This window comes from Petaurus breviceps, unplaced genomic scaffold, assembly GCF_028583685.1.
Source record: "Petaurus breviceps papuanus isolate PSGF00001 unplaced genomic scaffold, PetGlider_PUasm1.0 37, whole genome shotgun sequence".
NCBI classification, from domain to species: Eukaryota; Metazoa; Chordata; class Mammalia; order Diprotodontia; family Petauridae; genus Petaurus; species Petaurus breviceps.
In genome coordinates, this window is record NW_027186296.1 from 61,414,898 (window position 1) to 61,429,845 (window position 14,948).

At 37.4% G+C, this 14,948-nt stretch overlaps 1 protein-coding gene across 6 annotated transcripts in view; it reads left to right on the plus strand.

Annotated features, from left to right (window-relative positions):
* The window catches only part of AKAP13 (A-kinase anchoring protein 13), a 399,825-nt gene that overhangs the window by 320,353 nt on the left and 64,524 nt on the right, over window positions 1-14,948 (plus strand). For 4 of the 6 annotated variants that reach the window (XR_011170310.1, XM_069098536.1, XM_069098533.1 and 1 more), the window contains 3 exons: window positions 825-890; window positions 2,887-3,082; window positions 7,550-7,658. Coding sequence is in view for 5 of the 6 variants with exons in the window: in XM_069098536.1 (XP_068954637.1) it covers window positions 825-890; window positions 2,887-3,082; window positions 7,550-7,658 (371 nt within the window). In the remaining variant the exon portion in view is untranslated. The remainder of the gene's footprint in view (window positions 1-824; window positions 891-2,886; window positions 3,083-7,549; window positions 7,659-14,948) is intronic. The other 2 variants (XM_069098534.1, XM_069098535.1) reach the window with 1 other exon arrangement.

A 14,948-nucleotide genomic window follows, 5' to 3' on the forward strand; every position in this document is an offset into this window, starting at 1 on the left:
CCTCAGACAATTAACACTTACTAATTGTGTGACCTTGGGCAAGTCACTTAACCCCAGTTGCCCTGCCTTCCCCCCCTCCAAAAAAGCAAAACAAAACAGGTAGGCTGTGAATTAATTTGCCCTCTCACTGAGTACTTTTGTTGAGTTGGCATTGATTCTTGTTATTGTTTGATTTGAATTCTGGCCACCACTAAGTTAGCAAATTCTGCTTTACCTTTTTGAAAGAAAGAATGTTTTTAGGGGAAGGTTGCATGGACAGCATAGAAGCACACTTGAGCCTTAGCAGGCATATTTCAAACACAGGATTCTTTTTTTTTTTCTTTTTAAGAAAAGGTAATATAATTTCTTTAAAGTCTTGTAAATATTATATGAAATTTAGATGTCAGGTTAGTCTGATGAGAATGAGTGATGGCATGGTCAGTCATTACTCAACAATAAAAATTCTATCTTAGCTTTATAAAACAAGATGCTGCCCATGAGATGCAGCATGCCAAGTGCTAATCTTATTTTGTGTCCTTGGGCTGCTTCTTAGCCATAAGTGATGACCATTGAACTGAAATCTCTCTCCCATAGTTCAGGTTGATATACTTTTTTGTAGGTATTTATACAATTGTTGCCAATTGATCTTTGGGTGATCAATAAAGAAAGTAAATCTCAGTCTATCAGTCTATTCCATTTCTAAATCTTTAAAATAATGTAACTTTCCCAAACTTTTTTGAAAATTAAATGTTAGGCTGTCTCTATCCTCCTTTCTTTTGCAATTTAGTAATGTCTGTACACCCTTGGTCTTTCCCCACTTTTCTTTTTCTGCCTTTGATACCTAGTATGAGCTGGTGTCCCTCTGGTGTACAATATTCTGCTGCCCTGAGTGCTGACTTTAATTGTAGAAGGTATGGTATCATTACATGTCTAGTAGCCAAATGGGGGCACTGTGAAGTGTGGCAAAGTCTCGGCTTTTGGCTTGGAGTTCTGCAATGGCTGGAATGTGTATAAGCAAGCCTGCTTTCTCTATGAGCACTTTGCATTCATTTGGAGGTATGTTCCTCTATTCCTGGCATTGCTGACCTAGTTGTAGGTATGAGGCTCTGGAGTTGAGCATTAGTCAAATGCAATCTGTGTGTCCTTAGTGGCTTTAGAATTGGTGTTACCTAAGAAAAATGTATCAGTGTGGCCGTGGTAGAATGCTTTTTTTTCCCCTTTGTTCTAACACCAAGATCCTTAGGAGTTTGAAAGATTAGCAATGAGAGGAGCCAAGAAAGGAAATGAAATGTGGTTCTATTTTGTTCCCAAATTCATTAATTTTTTATGGCATTTTATTTCACATAATCTTACCTCTAGTCCATTGACCTATTTCTCTCCTTCATGAGTAGCCAACTATTTGTCAAGATAACTTCAGAATTAAACTTTCTTGTGACAACAGATTCTTAAGCTTTTAAGATTCCCATCCAGTGAAGAACCAGAATTCTTCTTCAGTGTCTCCACATTTATTCTCAGCCTATTTAAATTTCTCAGAATATTACTGAGAATGCCATTGGTAATGATTACATTAGTATTTAGGAAAATTAATTGGTTCATGTTCTATATAGTATAGACTATATAACAATATATATAGTTTATTTTAAAAACACTTTTCAGCTAGTAAACTTGCACACACACATATGGTTTAAGTATAGTGATTCCTGAGTAGAAGTACTCCTGCACAAAATCAAACCTAGATCCAATGAGTTCTAACCTAGAACTTTTTGGTCAGTTACTAACTACAAAAGCAGGCACAGTGATTTATCTTAATGAAGTTTCCATTGTGTTTTTTTGTTGTTGTTGCAGATTTCTTTTTGTTTTTCTGGCCCAGCCAATCCCCAGGAGGAAAAAAAATTATTTTTCTCCCCATTCTCAAGAAGTTTGCAATAAGCTAATTATGTGACACTTTCTAGATGCAAAAATTATCCTGGACTCCCCCAAATAAAATATTTGGCTCCTAACTCCTATTCAGAATATCAAAACTCCTAAGTATATCTTCCTTCTCCTTTGCCAGTGGTGAAATGTAAAAGCCCCAATGTGATAACTTTCTATCAAAGGTGATTAGCAGCTTTTGCTTTCAAGGTGGTATGTGTCTGTCTGCAACTAACAGTTCCCAGGAAGCCTACAGCATTGGTGTTGGCTGGCCAGATCTGTGTGGTTTTTAAAAAATTTTTCGGCAATACTTTCTCTGTTTGGGAAGGAAACACAAAAATGCGTTTATTATTTCAAGTGCTTGTCAGTTGGACTGTAAATCACCTATATTGATTTCCAGCATATCTTTTATTTTTATTTGTTTTTTGGTGTGTGTACCCTTCATTGATACAGACTAAAACCCCTCAATGATGAGCTGTGTCTGAAAAATTAATAGGTTATTTCAAGATTATAAATAATACACTTAGAACACCAAACCACATTGCCATGTTTGGCTACTGAGGGTTACAGACACAGATGTCCACAGTTTGATAACTTACCTGCCAACAGGGCAATAGATTCAAGCAACGGGTATACATTGAAGCACACACATTCTTTTATAATTGTTACTTCATGAGCCAAAAGATAAATTCTATTGGCCGATCAAAAAAAATTGTGAATTGGGCTTCCTTCGTTCAACCGTCCTTCTCAAGTACTTTGTTTATGGCTTTGGATGAATTAGAAAAGGACAAATTAGGAGACTTGAGTGGAGAGGTATCACAAACCCATCCAGAGCTTTGGAGGAATACTCTCTGCAGTCTTAACTCCATGCTTAACATACCAACAAACATCAAAAGAATGATAGGGTAATTGGTAGTGGCCACCTGACATGATTCATGCATTTGAGGTGTCTTTTTTTTTAAGGTTCAGAGATTAATTTATGTGACCCTTATTCAGTTTCAGTTTAGAAGGCCTATCTGGAGGAGCTGGGGACAGCAGTAAGACATCCTCAGCTTTGGATGCAAACTCTGCAAGTTCAAAAGAGCTGAGGCGAAGTCCCTTCAGTGGTGAGGAACGTGGTGACTCTTTAGTGTCACTCACTGAAGAAGACCTGGAGTCAGACCAGAGAGAGCACAACATGTTTGACCACAAGGTAAGACTGTTTCTAGCTCTGAAAAGATAATTTAGGAATGTGTGTTTTATTACTCCAGAGCTAACTTGATAGCGGGGAACAATATAGGTAAGAGGCTTGCTGCCTAAGGAAAAGAGTTTTTTCTGTTTTACTTGATAGGACCCAGTACATTAAAGCTTACTCATTATGGCAACTCTAGGCTGTAATTTACATATAGTTGAGTAGCCCGGCATGGTCTCCTTTAATTAGGAAAGTGGCTATGATTTTAAGGCTATTTCTCCTTGCTCTGGGAGGCCTTTCCTCACTGCCAGATATGGTAGTAATTCTTCACACTTCAGAGGCTCGTTTCTTTTGCCTTAAAGTGCTTTAGAAACCATTATTAGTTTTTCATTATCCTGTAATTACTTTTCCCCCCTCAAGTAGTTGGTAAAAAATACATATTCTACAACGTTAAGTTATCTGTTCAAGGCCTTTATTTGTGTTTCCATCTCCTGACTCTACTTTTTCACTGGCTGTCCTCTGGGCCTAAAGTCTCTCCATCTCCTGGCTTCCATGACTTCCTTCACTTCTAGATTAAAATCTCACCTTTGGCAAGAAGTCTTTCCTTTTCTCCCTGAATACTGGTGCCTTCCCTTTGAGATGACCTTCAATCCATGTTCCGTGTATCTTATTTGTGTGGAACTTCTTGCAGTTATATAGTAAATGCTTAATAAATTTTTGTTGATTTGCTTGTGACTTGGGAGCTTTGAGCTCATGTTCTTTTTTTTATAATATATTTTTTCCCAAATATGAGTAAAGATAGTTTTTTACATTGATTTTTTTTTGAAGTCCACACTCTTGATCTTCTTGCCTTGTAGTTATGTCATTGTTCTCCACAGCTTAAAAAGCTATAGTTCTGGGAGCAGCTAGGTGGCACAGTGAATAGAGCACTGGCCCTGGAGTCAAGAGAACCTGAGTTCAAATCCTGACTCAGATACTTCACACCCTACTGTGTGACCTTGAGCAAGTCCCTCAACCCCAATTTCCTTGCTCCCCCCTCCCAAAAAAGCTACAGTTTTTGTTTTAGTGTAAAAATTATGGAAACTGTCTATGCCACTAACCCTACCAATAAAATCTTACTAATTTAAATAAGAGACTGAGTTATGAGCATTTATTTAGTACCTACTACATGCCAAGTGGCAAAGATACAGAGACAAAAAGGAAATAGTTACTTCTCTAAAAGAATTTATATCAGACAAAGCATTATACCCTTACAAAAGTATATACAAATAAACAGGAAGGGCACCAGCAAGGATTGGGAAAGACTTCTCCTAGTCTTGTCAGGAAGTAAGGGATTTTAAAAGGAGGAGAAGAGGAGAAAGTTCATCCCAGCCATAGGGGATAGCATATGGAAAAGACAGAGATAGAGGTCGTACAGTCATCTAGGAAGAACAAGAATGATAGTTTGACTTGAAGAGAGAGCGTGAGATTAAGGGACTTACACAGGGTCACATAGGTAGTAAGTGTTTGAGTCCAGATTTGAACTTAGGGAAATGAGTCTTCCTGACTCTAGGCTCAGCAATCTGTGCACTATGGCACCACCTAGCTCCCTCTAAATAATTTTTTAGTAGTGAGGACAGATGCAAGAGGACCTCTGGAGGTTGATATGGCAAGATTTGGCAGGTGATTGCATATGTGGGGGTGTGGTAAGGGAGAGTAAAGAGTCAAAGAAAATGGTGAGGCTGCCTTGGCAGTAGGAAGGAAATTGAAAATGGTGTCCTCAGCCGAAATGAGGAAATTGGGAAGCCATGGGGGGCAGAGTGGGGTATAAGGATTTCTGTTTTAATCATGCTGAGTTTGTGATTTGGCAGCTGATTGGCTATGTGGAGTGAATGAAAGTGAGGAAACCAAAATAATGCCTACGTAAGAACCTAGAGGGATATTGGTGCCTTCAGCAGAAATAGGGGAAACTGAAAGAGGGTAAAGATAGTGAATTCCATTTTGGACACATTGAGTTTGGAATGTTAAATAGGTAGTTGGTGATGTGAGACTGGAGCTCAAGTGACTGTGCACAGAGATGATAATAAAACCCATGGGAACTGATAAGATCACCGAGAGAATATAGAGGGGAAGAAGAAGATTGAGGATAGAGCCTTTGTTAGGCAGTGATTAGATGTAGAAAAACTGGAGAGAATAGAGTCATGGAACGCCAGAGAAGAGAGAGGAGAAGGGTCTCAACAGTGCCAGATGCTGTAGGGAGGTCAAGAAAATTGAGGACTGAAAAAGTACCATCAGATTCACTGTTATAGATTATTGGCACATTTGCAGAGAAAAGTTTCAGTTGAGTATGATAGCCAAATATGCTATCATAATACCTGTTCTTTCTCTCCATGCCTGAATTTTTGTGCATGGCACTTTTGATTTTTTTTTTCTTTAGCTATTTAAAGGCCCAGTGTCAAAGGTTTCATATAACTCTTTGGTCCTGCATTTACATTCATAAATGTAGCCTTCAGAATAAGAATATATAGTTATGTGCAAAGCCTTAGAGAAATTGGAGTGGATCTACTAAAAATCAGTCTATGGACTTAAAATAATTTAAACATTCTGCCTGTTCTTTTATATGCCCTAGTCTTAATTTTTTTTGAAAGCTGTATTTGTAAAACTATGTTCAGAGTATATTCACTTGAAACAGTTTATTATATTTATTTGACCTAGTGATGATAAGAAACAGAAAAATGAAGAGAAAGAAAATAATTGGGTTGGGAAATTAGAAGATCTTCATTTCTTAACTATTACTTGCAATCCCTTTTCTAAGACAGCTGTTTTATGAATTTGATAAGTGACGACTGTCTTTTCAATAAGGACTATATTAGCCCTGGAAATCTGTTATCCTTAAAATATAACACTTTATGACATGGACTCCTAGTTTAAAAAAATTAAAATTACATTGAATTATTGATCTTGGCTTGCATAGCCTTCTCTACTAATCTATTCCCAAATGGGGACAGCCTTTCCTTATCTATCAGAGGATGCTTATGCTACTTAAACCCTCTCCTTGTGCATTTGGTTGAGTCATTTCTAAGAAAAGTTCAATATGATACCACCTTCATTTCACTTTCATTAAAATCACCTCTCAAATTTCAGAGCACTATTTAACTATAGTTTGAGTTTGTCCCAGGTTTCATAACATAAATAGGGCGAGGTATATTCTGTTTTTAGGAGAAATGAAAGGAGTGGATTTCTGCTATTTCTGTCACACTGAGTAGATTGCTAATGGGAGGAAGTTGCAAGAAGACAGATTTTGGCCCAGTATGACTAAGAACCTTACCTTAATTAGAAACATCCAACAATAGAATGGACTATCATAAAAAGCAGTGAGTTTTTTGTTACTGGAATATAAGCAGAGGCTGAGTGACTATTTGTCCATGGTGGCATACTATGGAATCCTATGTTAGGTGTAACAATTTGGACTAGACTGCTTCAGAGGTGCTTTCCAGTTCTAATGTTCATTCATTCTACCAGAGAATTGGAGACTCATCAAAATCAGTCAACTTTATTTCCTGATAGGACAGCCTAATTTTCAGATGGAATTAAGAGATTTAGATTTTATTTCAAGATTCAATTTACTTTGTGATAATGGCAAAGCCATTTTAAACTTCCATGTGCCTTACTTTTAGTTCTATGAAATGAAGATGTTCTTTGCTTTTAACCTATTCCAAATAAATGATATTTTAAGAACATAAGCTTTTTCCAAGTGTCAGATAAAATCCTACTTTATACAAGAAGCCTTTTCTCTTTAATCTTAATACCTTCCCTCTGAGATTATCTCCAATTTATCTGTTGTATATCATGTTTGTACATAGGTGAGTTTGTTATCACCCCACCACTGCCTCTACCATCACCATCCCATTTGATTGTTAGTTTCTTGAGGGTTGGGACTGTTTTGGCCCCTTTTTTGTGCCCCCAGGATTTAGCATTGTCCATGACACATACTAAGTGATTGATAAATGCTTGTTAATTTTAGCCTTTTTAGCCTTTCAAAGCATATAAATATATTAGTTTTTTTCTTAAATATGTCATGGTTATTACATCTGAGTTTAAATGAGTACAGTGTTTTCCTTGGCCATTCATTATTCATGGACTCCTACTCTACAGTTTACTGCTTGAAGAGACTGGTAGTCATTGGAAAGGAGAAATGAGATTTTTCCTAAGAGAACCTCTCTCTAAGAAATGAGAACTACTTCCTTATGCAAATTTATAGGCTAGTAGAGGGTAAAGCAAATAAAGGAGAGACAAAAGAAAGTGGACATTTCTAAATATTATTTTTGTTTTTCCTTTTGCATAAATAAAATTTTACCTTTAAGAATTATTTCCTTCCAAACATTTTCATTTTCCATTTATAGTATATTCTAACTATAGTAATTTTAACTAGTCCCATTTGAACCATAAATTGTTGAGGGAAGTAACAGCATTGGTACTTAGAACATACTGTTGTGCTCTGTTCCACAGCCACGCCAGAGATCCAAGCAACAGGGATTTAATTATTGTACGTCGGCCATTTCTTCTCCACTGACAAAATCCATCTCATTAATGACAATTAGCCATCCTGGACTGGACAGTAAGTATACAGTTTTTCAATCACTTTTTTTCTTTAAAAGTATAATGGCATCACCTTCTGCAACCTTGTTGTTTTTCTCTTTTCTCTGCCTAATACTCTATCTTTAAGCAGAGCTGACCTTTTTAAGTGTCACTTGATTTATACATATATGCCTACCTATTTCCTACCCAAACTGAGAATTTCTCTTGCCTCTAGTTCTAATGCAGCCAGTGCTGATTAAACTTAAAATAGTTTTTCTCAGTTAAGATATCTCCATATTGTTGTATTTGAAGGTGTTTGTTATAAAAATAATTCCATGTATAGACCTATATACTTTCAGGATTTAAGTAACAAGGAAATTGTATTAAGATCACCTACAAGATAACCTGAGCTTTGAGGAGCTCCACTGAGTTTTTATCCCCCTTTTTTGGAGAGGAAGCATGGAATAGCAGATTGTGAACTGTAAAGCTCCACTTACGACAAATACTGGCTCTGTGTCAAGGCAAGTCATTTAACGTCTTAGAGCCCAGACCTGCATGGGTAGCAGGTACTTGTTCATCCAAGGGTTCCCCGTACCAGTGAAATAAAAGCTCCAATTCCTATCCCCTGTCCCTTTTTCAAGGCCATTTATAATGAAAAATCTTTTGTGCATATGTAATACTTTGAGTAAAACTAGTATACTCCAGAATTCCTTCAGTGAGAGCAAAACAGTCATGGCCCCTACGTTTTAGTAATTCAAAGACAGATAATCCATAGGGGGAATTTTTTAAATCTAGAATGCAAAATGGTGTTCACTTATCCCATGGAAAGTAGAGAGAGTGCCAGGTAAATGAAATTTCAGGTTTCTGAGGGAAATTCCTCAAGTTGAGCCGAAAGGACAAAATACATAGCACCAAGACTGTTGAGGGATTAAAATTTCTTCACTTTTCTTTGATAGAACTAGTCTCCTTATGTTAGCTGAGATACTTTGCTGTTATTTCTGTTCTTGTCTTACCCCTTTAGTAGATGGTAAATTCTTTGAGCACAAGACCTATGTCATATCTGTCCCCTGAAGCATTTTTAGCATAGTGCCCTTCCTGAAGCAGGTAGTAAATAAATACCTGAAAATTAATTTGAAAAACAGTGAGTTGGACAGCTATTCCTTCTTTTCACAGTACATTTCATAGTGAGGTTGTAATTTGTTCCTTTTCAAATAGATAACCACTCAGACATTAGTCTTGCCCTTTTGACTCACTCACCACTGTTTCTGGTGGCAAATCCAAGAAACCCAAAAATGTCCACTCAAAGATGTAGACATAATGTGACAAGTTATATTAGAAGGACAGTCTCTTGGGGGGTCTTTATTTTGGCATTTACTATGGCTGATGTAATAAATGAATAACTTTACAGCATAATAAATAAATAAATAGCTTTGGTGGATTTTGAATAGCTAGAGCTTAACAGGGAGAGAGAACCTTATTGTCAGAACCCTGTCACTATGACTAATAAGCATGTGGTCTTAATGGATAGGGCCCCTTAGCAACAGAAACAGCACTGGGACACGTCCAGTAAGGAGAAGATCTTTTATCCTATATTATGTGACTCTCTCTTCCCTTCATAGCTGAAACACTTCATTATTTTTCTTCCAAAGAAGCAAAACAATTTTTTGGCCAGGTCTTCAGTTGCTAACCAAACACTATAAATAACACAGTTAACTCCCAGAAAATGGACTCACTCAGAGTGCCACAATTCCTGGCAACATATAGCTTTTCTTCCTGTTGCTGGGAAATTTTCTGCTCAGGCTCACCGAGGGAATTGAGAGGGTAGCAGACTGCCATCAATAGCTGAGCTTCGAGTAAGATTTTAATCGTTTTTATCAAAAGTTGTTTCTCACCGTGTGGCCCACACTACTCACTTTTGCACAGGTTTGAATGATTAGCTCATAAATGTCTTGACTAGCCTTTTTCTTTTTGATTCCTGTACTGGCTACTATATTTAAATGATAAGTCATCCCTTCCTGTACTCTTCCTCTATCCCTCAACTTCTAACCTCTCCAACCTCCCCCCGCTTCCCATTTCCCCGCTGCCTCCATCCCTTTTCCCTGTAACACACATACATATACACACTTAGTTACTTGTTAGGCTTGTTTTCCTGACTGATCATCATGTTTTGTGCTTTGACCTGAAAAAAATGATAAGCCCTTGTGGAGACAGAATTCTGACTTTAAGTAGAACAACAAAACTCGAATTAAAGGGTAGTGTGCCTTAGGCATCAGAATAGAAGACCAAAGATTAGTTTTTTGTTTGTGTTTTAATTCGCCACTGGCTTGTGAAGTTCACATTTCCAAAACACTTAAACACTCTACCTCTATCTCTTGGCCTATGATAATATCTGGGGGGGGGGGGCGGTATTTGTGACATAATTTTGTTTTCAGTTGTGTCCAACTCTTAGTGACTCCATTTGAGGGTTTTCTTGGCAAAGATACTGCAGTAGTTTGCTGTGTCCTTCTCTAGTTCATTTTACAGATAAGGAAATTGAAACAAACAGGGTTAAGTGACTTGCCTAGGGTCATACAGCTAATAAGTGTCTGAGGCTGGATTTGAATTTAGGTCTTCTTAATTCCAGGCCTGGCACTCAACATTATTAAAATTTTTTAATTGCCTTTAAAGCCTAAGGGAAAATTGGGTTCTTGAGAAGACTAAGTGTTAATGATACTTCAAATGTTCTGATGGGTGGATTATTACAAGTAAATTCGATATGATTTGGGTTTGTGATTCCCAGTGAAAAGTAATTTTCTTAATTGCTGCAGTGCTATATGGTTCATTTTTCTCTGACCACACATTAAACAATTATAAAGAAATGAGAATGTTGGCCAGAGGCCTTTTCCCAATGACTGTGTCTCATTATGAGCACTATTGTTTAGGAACAGAATTCTTTCTAAAATTACCCTTGTATCCGTGACTTCTGATTTGTTGTCCTTACCATGTCTACTTCTTTCTGAAGAAAATGGCTGACATATACCCTGCTCTTTGAGAACTGTTAACGCTTGAGCCCTTCTGAAAATTAGTGCATCTCAGCTGAGCTATTGTCTGGAATGTCTAGTTAGGGAGTCAGCCAGATTGGAAAGCGCACAGACTTGTAGCATTATTTCAAGCCCAGGATCTCTTTCAAAAAGCTTTTGATGCAGAGGAAAATACTGTGCAAATGGGGTGACTAAAATATTTCTATACCATTTGCCATGAAAAAAAGCCAAGCTATTACCAAGGAACCATAAAAGGTGGGGAAAGAGTGATAGCCCATAATCAGATCTTTAATCTGCTGTTCTGTGGAGAGCGGGATGATTACATTTTGTTTATTCAAAGACAGATTTCCTAGGAAATCATATGAGAACTAAATTGTGTGGGATAATGTCCTGGAGAACTTACTTCCACCTCAAGCCTGCTTTAGGAAATGTGTTCAGCATTTCTTTTTCTTTCATCAGACAGTACTTTTGTCTTCTCTGCATTCAAAGAAATTCCTGAACAGGAAGATGCCAAATGAGATAATATATGTAAAATGTTTTGCAAATCTTAAAGCACTATATAAATGTTACCTGTTACTATTATTAGGTTTCTCCTTGGGTACATGAAGGGTAATAAAATAACAACTCACCCTTATATATTAAGATTTGGAAAACATTTTCCTCCTAACCCTGTGTGGTTATCTATCCCCATTTTTTCAGAAAAGGAAACCGAGACTGAGAAGTTAATCAGCAAGGATGTATTAAGCACTTACTCTCTGCCAGACATTGTACCAAGCCCTGGGAATGCAAATACAAACAAGAAGACAGTGTGGAGCTTACATTTGGGGGGGGGAGGGAGGGTGCAGACATAAGTAAAAAGCTGGAAGGCTGGCAGGGATGGAGGGGGCAGGGAATACTGGGGTGTATGGTCTTCCAGCGTGTTTCTGGGGCATTATATAGAAGTCCCGAGTAAGGGTAGCCTGGTGAGAAACAATGAGATGACTGGCCTGGGAACATTCTATATACTGGATTTCCAGAAGGAGTCATTCGGTCAGAGGGAGAGGCCATGGGATGTAGGTAACTTAAGAGGTCTGAGTTCTAGGGCTGAAGTGATCTTCTAGGATGAAGGGGTTTCCAGGGCACTATGGAGATGTAGCTTAGTGAAAAATGAAGTTCAATGAGTTGGTTGACCAAGCTAGCAGAACTCATACCTGTCAGAGTTAAGAATTTAACTGTGGTCTCCTCTGACTCCAAGTCTAGCAGTCCTGTTTACTACTGCCCCATGCCCTCCATATGGGTTCTCTGAGGTGGTGCCTGTGATAATGAAACTCCCCATTGTTTATCCTTGAGCACAGCATATGCATTCCCAAGCAGTAGATATGCTGGTAATTTTGTGTGTGGCCCTGGAAGTATTGTGAACCCTTACTTTGAGTCAGTCAGCCTGGATTCAAATCCTGCTTCTGACACTTAGAACATGTGTGACCTTGGGAAAGTTATGTAAGCTCCCTGTGCCTCAGTTTCCTCATCTGTGAAAGGGTGAACTCTGAGCTCTTGATGTGTGATCTTATACACACTCATGATTAACATGAGTATAAAAGTATAAAGAGAACATTGTCAATCATAGTTGGTTATCCATTCATAAGAGGTGACAAGGCAGTGGATTAAGTGCTCGGGTTCAAATCTTTTCTCAAGACTACCCAGGATCAGTTACTTCACCTCTTACCCTCAGTTTCTTTATCCATCAGATGTGAAAGAATAACATCACTTATCTCATAGAGTTGTTGTGAGGATCTAAGGAGAAAACAAAGTACTTGTCAAACCTTAAAACATTCACAAGTTGTCCTAAAAGTCTTAAGAATTTTGGTACACCTTGTGTGAATGTTAGCTATCATTGTAATCATCAAGTGAGATAACATGTGAGGCACTTTAAAAGTCTCTTTAAGTGCTAGTGATTATTATTAATTATTATTACTATTACAAATCTTTCCAATTTGTTTCCTAATGTTAGATTTATTCTCTCCCTTATTAGCTTGCTTATAACGTTGGGTTTATCCTTTTATGAGGCACAGTTTTCGAACAGGGCTTGTATTGAGGGGTTGTTTACATATAATTGATTGTAGGTAGGAGCTTGTTAAGTTCCTCTTGTGTGTTTTGATGGATGGGTACATTAGTTCTCTTGTGTGGACCACTGTTATCAAACTGAAAGCTGTCTGATTCAGTTAAATCTGTCTCAAGAACTTAACCGTCTTATTTGTATAGAATATATGCCAGCCACCCACATACACAAACACACACACACACACACACACACACACATAGCAGCCTTTATGACAAGAAATCAGAACACATCCTTTTAAAAAGACATCAGACCTTATGAGAAATTTAATGTCAATTATTCTGCTTTTATATCCATAAATGTATGTATTTGCAATCAGATTATTTCATTTTAGCCTAGTTATATGAAGAATTCAAATATGTAGGCTTTGATAACTGGATAGAAGCAAAGAAAAACAAATGTGTTCAGTCTTGAAAACTCTTTAAGGCAAGGTTTTTATATGTGTATATATGTGTGTGTATAAATATGGATATACATGCATGTACAACTGCATATATACATATACATTACATGAATATATAAAATTAAGTATTTTACATACACACATGTATATACAGAATTATATTTTATGTGTGTGTGCACATGCATATATATAAATACACATGTGTATATCTGTAAATTACATATTTATGCCTAACTACATACATTCGTTGGAAAGGAATGGAAAACAGTAAAATGCATATAGACTTTATAAACGGTTTCTGAAGGAAAGAGGTAAATCCAATTTAGAGAGTGCCACGTAGCGAACCTCTTTCAAATTAACACTATTTAAAATACTTTTTAACCTCTCCATGTGCCTACAAATGAGCACACTGGTTTTATCCTGCTTAGTGTTCCATGAAATAAGATTTCCTTTTTAATTCTAATATAACCTATGTGTGTTTTTCATTTTCAGTCACATTTTCTAACTTTCCTTGGCTGCAAAGAGCCTTATAGATCTCCCTGCCTTGAGACTTGACTTCTTTCTCATTCTCCTAAAAATGTCCAGTGGATAACAGAGAACCCTGCTGGGCAGAATTTTAAAGGGAAGAATGGAGAAATGTCCATATATATAATGTGACCTGGAATTCAGATGTTCTTAACCTTTTAGGCTGATGAACTAACAAGTGATTTGTTTTGTCAGTCTAGTGAAACCTACAGTCTCTATCCCAGAATAATGTTGTAAACTGCATAGAATACATAGGATTATAAAGGAAACCAATTATTTTGAAATATTACTATTAAAATATTTTTTTAAAGTTCATAGACCCCCAGGTTCCTGTGTACCTATTTTTAAAAAACTCAGGCAATACAAGTCCATCACTTCATAGTGTTACCTAAGAAAGGGGTGATCTTGGATTTCAGCAAAAAAGAACATATACACACACTCTTTGCCCTCCACTGCCATTTTTTAAATTACCTAACTTCAAACTTCAGCACTTTGGTGTGGGGGAGGGGGGGAAGAATGTGCATTTTAGTTACTTCTTTCCTTGCTTGCATGTTTTTATGCATGCTCTAACACCTTCTGTTAACCCACTCCTCAGAGGCCCAGGAGCAGACACAGCCAGCAAGGCGGATTTCCTTCTCCATCAGCATCTCTCCACTTCTCCTTAAGTCTAAAACTGTCTTTTCTCTTGGCTCTTCTTCCAGTGATGAAGAGGAGAAGTTGCATAGTAAGTAAGCAACTTGAATGTGCAGCAGCTCTTCTGCAGGGCCTGGCCTTCTTTGTCATTGCTGTAGAGGTTGTATCACTTAGCAAACAGCAAAAGCTTTCCTATCCCTTACCCTGTCCTTTTGCATGTAGTCTGGGAGGCTTACCTGAGCCACCTGTTTTCATGCTTTACCTTGTAAATTAGGTGAAACTGTTAAGAGTCCTTGTGTTCATCCCATAGCTCATTGATATCATGGCATTTCATGGCAATCCCAGGTTCTGGGAAATAAAATCCTTCCTAAACGCTGGATACCTCCAAAGACATTGAGGAAGAAGTAACTTTTAAGTGTCCTTTGGGTTTTATTTCTAATCCTAAATACTAACCCACACAGAGGTTGTTGTTATTGCTGCTGTTGTTGTTTTATTTGACCATATAAAATGTTCACCTTCCCTTATGTTTTTTTCCATAGTAAGAATGTAGATTTTTTTTTCCTTCCCATCATGAGACCATTTTAAGAACAGTACCTTAGCTTTGGGATCAAACCACTGAATTGCTAGGTGTACACTTTTATTTTCCTTCTACTG